Source organism: Polypterus senegalus, chromosome 7 (assembly GCF_016835505.1).
Source record: "Polypterus senegalus isolate Bchr_013 chromosome 7, ASM1683550v1, whole genome shotgun sequence".
Lineage (NCBI taxonomy): Eukaryota > Metazoa > Chordata > Cladistia > Polypteriformes > Polypteridae > Polypterus > Polypterus senegalus.
This window is the reverse complement of record NC_053160.1, coordinates 34,365,903-34,371,902: the sequence shown is the minus strand read 5'-3', so window position 1 is coordinate 34,371,902 and position 6,000 is coordinate 34,365,903. Positions and strand designations below refer to the sequence as shown.

General features: G+C 38.0%; 1 protein-coding gene across 3 annotated transcripts in view; it reads right to left on the bottom strand.

Annotated features, from left to right (window-relative positions):
* Positions 1-1,698: 1,698 nt before the first annotated feature.
* The window catches only part of znf366 (zinc finger protein 366), a 47,557-nt gene continuing 43,255 nt past the window's right edge, over positions 1,699-6,000 (bottom strand). For all 3 annotated transcript variants that reach the window (XM_039758466.1, XM_039758465.1, XM_039758467.1), the window contains one exon: positions 1,699-5,570. In XM_039758466.1, coding sequence (XP_039614400.1) covers positions 5,083-5,570 — 488 coding nt within the window. In that variant the 3' untranslated portion in view covers positions 1,699-5,082. The remainder of the gene's footprint in view (positions 5,571-6,000) is intronic.

Sequence of the window (6,000 nt, the reverse complement as noted above, 5' to 3'; positions counted from 1 at the left end):
GTTGGACTACCTGTGCAACCTCTCGAGGGTCCAGGTATCGCCTCATGCTACCAATAGTGACACTGACCGTAGCCAATGAGGAGGGAAAAATGTCAGTGGCCTCCACCTGTTAAACTATTCCTGTTTTGGGGGTCATCTCCTTGTTGCCCCTCTAGTTCACCTGTTGTTAGTTTTATTAACACCAAAGCAGCTGAAACTGATTAACAACACCCTCTGCTACTTAACTGACCAGATCAATAGCCCAGAAGTTTCATTGACTTGATGCTATACTCTGATTAAAAAGTGTTCCTTTTATATATATGTTTGGAAACTTTGACAAACTCTGCAAAAAGCATTCTAAGTCAATGGGGAAGGTGGAATTAAATTAGTTTTGAGTGCCTTATAATAGTGCAGTGGTAATTTAATTGTCCCTGAGAGCTAGGGGCATGTCAGCCAAGTATGCTGTACCAATTATTGTGGCCAAAACTGTGACCTAAGCTGTAAGGAAGCAGGGATAACCATTTTGCCACCATGCCCCAAAGAACCAAAGATGCAAACCACAAATAAAATGCAACAAATGGAGTAAAAAATATACATTTAACATTGCCACGCACAATAATGACAAGACTGGCTCTTTGTTTGTTTCAGACCTCTGTGTATATGTTGTGAACTTTTTTACTTGCATGAAGAAGGTAGATACACCTTGTAAACAGTAATACGTGTAATTTCATTATTATTATTTCATGGGTTACAATGTGTTTTCTTTCTCGTGGAGTGAACAGCTCCTTTAAAGCTTGTTATGGACTGTAGTTCCAGCATATGGCTAATTATACATGCAGATTAGCCCTGCACTGCGGCAATGTCAGTGCACAGGGATCAGTATTATCTATATCTATATCCAGTAGTCATGAAAATCTCATTATAGTCAGCTAATGTACTCCTCAGATGAAAATACTGTTTTTTCTTTATTTGTTTTTGTACTGATTAGGTGGTGATATCACACATACCTGAAGCATGATCCTATGGTAGGCATGCGTGAAAGTTCTGTGCATGGCTACTATAGCTCAGTGATGTCATGCTGGCCTTGCAAATATTATGGGGAGCTGGGAAAATTTTGTTAGTCTAAGCCAGCCACAAGGTGAATCTACAGCAAAATACTTGGCAAACAAGGTCATTGACAAATACAGCGTATATATGCTGTTAAAAATGTGTGGGTGAATTTCACCACTCAGCACTATTCCTCTCTGGCCTATGGTCGAAAGCTCTGGATTGTGACTAAACAGAAGTGTAAAATGAGGTTCTTAGGCAATGTAGCCCGACTCACTCTCTCTGTTGAAGTGGTTTGCTTAGCAATCATTCTGCCATGATGTCAAAAAAGGAAGGAAAATTACAGAAAGGATCAGAAAATAATGAAGAAAAAAATATCTGAGTCCAAAAAAAAAGAACAAAGGAGCCAAAAAGCTATGAAAACTAAATCATCAAGCTCAAACTGTTTACCAGTAATCAAAGTTTGTCTTTAAAAGGATTTTTATGTTGGTTTTGATAAAATATTTTTTATTAATTTTTAATTTGTTTGGGCACTATTTTTAGGATCATAGAGATCACCTTATTGCTTTGACGATTTGAGTATAAGAGAGGAATGAATGGATAGGAAGATAAATACATTTATAAAGGCATGTTAAGTAAACTAAGCCCGCTTCATAAAACCTGCACACAGTCTGTAGTTTATAAAACATTTTAATTTATTGGCATGTTTTCATTATAAAAAAAGAAGGCTCGTGCCTCACTGGCATCCCAGCAATAATATTTTAACTTAGTTCCCATACTGTACATACATTATTTAAAGGACTGTTCATGCAAGATAAAATACAGAAAACAGATTAATGTTACTTTGTTAAAAATATTATTAAATAATATTTTATTAAGTAAAAATTAATCTTGTGTTACAAAGCAGTACAGTACTGTTATTGCATTTTTTGCTCCATATAGTTTTGATATTGTTGAACTCCTATTGTTATTTATATTTAAGAAACAATTTAAGTCACTTTAGTGCATACTCAATGTCAAATCTATAAGGGCCAAAAACAAGAAGAATGCTGCAATGTGCTTCTTCCACTCCCTCTATTCCTCTCACCTTTTGTTTTCCCTCCAATTCATCCAGGTTTTTGTTAATACAAAATAATAATATTGTGTTTTGTTATAATTAATAACAGCATACTTGCACAGAATTGTTATGATGCAATACTGATTTATACTTCTGAGGTTTGATGATATGAACATACAGAAGAAGATATTTGTATGTAAAAAAATATAAATATATATATATATTTATACTGCTGCTGGAGTATGTGAATTTCCCCTTGGGGATTAATAAATTATCTATCTATCTATCTATCTATCTAATATGCATGTACATATGAGTATACTGTACAGTGGATTCAGAAAGTATTCGGATCCCTTGAATTTCTCACCATGTTGTTATGTTGCAGCCTTGGGCTAAATTATTTAAATTCATTTTTTCCCCAGATCAAGTAACATTCAGTACCCCAATGCGGCAACACAAAAACATTTTTTTTGACAGCGTGCTCTCCCCATGTGAAATTTTTGTAAACTGATTAAAAATAAAAAAAAACTGAAATGTCATAGTGACACAAATATACAGACCCTTTGCTATGACAGTTGAAATTTAGCTCAGATGCACCCCATTCTGCTGATCAATTTTGAGACATGTATCTTGGAGTACACCACCGGTAATTAATTCAATTGCCTGGACAGTATTGGGAAAGGCACACACCTGTCAATAGAAGTTCCCACTAGTAAACAAAGAACAAGCCATGGAATTGAATGAATTACCTGCAGAGCTTAGAGGCAGGACTGTGTTGAGGCAGAAATCTGGGGAAGATTATAAAAAATGCCTGCAACATTGATGGTTCCCAGGAGCACAGTTGCCTCCATAATTCTTAAGCAGAAGATGTTTGGATCAACTCCTAGAGCTGGCCAACTAACCAAGCTGAACAATTATTAGAGAAAGGTCTTGGTAAGAGAGGCTGAGCTCCAGAGAACCTCTGTGGAGATGAAAGAACCTTTCAGAAGGTCAGCCATCACTACAACACACAACCGATCTGGGATTTATGATAGAGCAGTCAGACAGAAGCCTCCTAGAAAAGTAAAAGACTCCTAGAGGCGCTGCTTTTACCTGTGCAATAGCATTTCAACAATGAAGCATGGTGGTTGCAGCATCATGCTGTCGGGTTGATTTTGAGCACTGGGGAACTAGACAGGATTGAGGGAAAGCCAAATGGTCCAAAGTACAGAGATATGTTCAATTAAAACCTGCTTCAGTGTGATCTGTCCCTCAGACTTGGCAGAAGGTTCAACTTCCAACAGAACAATGATGCTAAGCATGAAGCAAGGACACAGGAGTGGCTAACGGTCAACCCTAGGAATGTCTTTCAGTTGCCCAGCCAGTGCCCAGCCTTGTACCCTATCAAACATCTTTAGTAAGGCCTGAAAACAGCTGTCCACCAGTGATCTCCATCCAACCTGATAGAGGTTGAGAGGATCTTTACAGAAGAAGGGCTGAAAATCCCCAAGTCCAGGTGTTTGGCACTTGTCACATTGTACCCAAGAAGACTCCAGACTGTAATGGCTGCCAAAGGTGCTTCAAGAAAGTACTGAGTAAAGGGTCTAAATATCTGTCTCAATGCAATATTTCCGTTTTTTATTCATAATAAATTTTTAAAAATCACTAAAGTCCTGTTTTCACTTTGTTATTTTGGGATATTGGTGTTTTTTTGATGAGGGGAAAAAACATATTTAAATTACTTTAGCACAAGGATTCAAAATATCAAAGCACACTTTCCATTGTCAGACACGTACGCATGGGAGGCAGTTAAAAGGACCAAATGAAGGTAACTCTTTCTGTGTTATCCCTGCAGACCAAACACGGGAAATTCTGCCTGATTCCTGCCACCCTGACATCACTTCCAGTTCCCTGCCTTAAAACCCAGACCACGTCCTATGTTTCCTCAGTTCTATGTTGGACTTAATCCTGTACACATCTGTGTAACCTATTTTCTTTCTGAATCCACTGTAAATTTGGATAACCACATATATACTGTACATATCATTGAAAATGAATACATACTGCACATATGCATTTAATATACATACGCATATAGTGTATATGCAAATGCATACCTATATACATAAACATATATATAATTACAATGAAAACTAACATATACTGTAAACGTGCAAGAAGATACATACAGTATATGCATATTCACACAACTTCATGCATGTGCACATAAAGATATGAATATAAATATATGAATAAACATATATGTACATATACATGAAAGTGAACATATACCTATATATTTCTTTTGCAGGTAGTGTAGTTTTACGGTTCCTAACAGCCAAACTGCAAATCACTGCTGTACAGTGTGATCCAGAGCAGGTCATGGAAAGTGCTTACTATTCAGCTTTGCTAATAACAAGTAAAAGGTGGTGTCCTGTGCTATTTATAGAAGTTGCTCTGGGAGTCTGTTCAACAACAAAGTTACCACAAAAAATTAAAAAAATAAATGAACACATTACTTTTCTTTGCAGGTTTCCAGTAATTAGTTTAAATTTCATCAACCTTGTTTTATGCGTCAAGAAAATTTTGATGAAAGTGGGCACCATGGTGCTTCAGCTCAGCAGAACTGGATTCAGGTCTCAGCCTGCTCACTGTCCATATCAAGGCTGCATGTTCTCCCCATGAGTGCGTGCTGTTTCTCTGTACACAAAGATATGTTGCATGGGTTGCATTAGCAACTCTATATTGGTCAAGAATGAGTGAATGTGAGTGTGCCTTTGTAAGTGTGCCTTGTGGGTGACCCTTTCCTTCCCATCCCTTTCAGAGTGGGCGCCTTCTTTGCACTCAGTGCTGCTGGGATAGGTTCCTGCTTCTTGAATGGAGATACTGGCCTTCCAAAAATTAATTGATGTATATATTCATGCATTCAAAGTTCTCTCCATCTCTCAGATTTTCCTTAATAGGCGGCAGTAATTAAATACACATTATTCTTATTACTCCCACATACACAAAACCCCACTTCAATCACTATCCTTAGTAAACCTATGCTCATTCTTTTTTGTCACATGCATGTTGAAACGCTTGTGCCGAAAGTAGCTCTGATTTTTCTGAGAATGCCTGATAGACGCATATTCCTCTTCAGCAAGGTAAAATTCCTCCTCCTTTTCTTGGAGCTCTTCCCTGCCTCTTTCTCTCTCCTCACATTCACTTCCATTTCTGTCCTTCTCCCCAAAGCTCTGCCTTGGCTCATTCTGTGCACCAGTCACCTCTCTTGGTGAGAACGAGCCCCCGCCTTGATGACAGTCCTCAGGACTAGAGTGGTTCATCCCATAGTAAGCCTCTTCATCTTCTTCCTGACATGAACTGCCCTTGGCACTTTCTCCATCTGACTGAGACACGCACAATTTGGGCCTGTGCTTCTGTGAAAGGTCAAAGGGCTCATCCTGCACAAAGCCAGCCATCACATCTGTTTGGGATGACAGTCTGAACCTTCCTCTCCTCCTAAATCCTGAAAAGGAGATAAACAGATGAGATTGCTAACAGGAAATCACTTTTCCCTTTCGGAGCGGCGACTTTGGGAAAGTAAGCCTTGGCCAACTCTTCAAATAGGAACCGACCGAGACATGATGCTTGCATTCCTGTCTCTCAAGAAATACAGTCAATTAAGGCCATTAAGGGAAACAAAATCTCTAAATAACTGATCTTTATGGTAGACACATAGCTGCCGTGAACACTACCATTAATCACAGCTTTTCAATAATCATTTTTAGGACATATCTGAGCACTTTAAAAGTGCAGTCAATTAGTTTTTAATTTTGTGTCTTTCATTGAATCCTTTTCTTTATTTCTTAACTAATAAAGTGACACAGTAATGTGATAACAACACCACTCAAAGAGAAAGGGCTCAAATACTCAATTTATTTGTGAAGTTTGAAAGG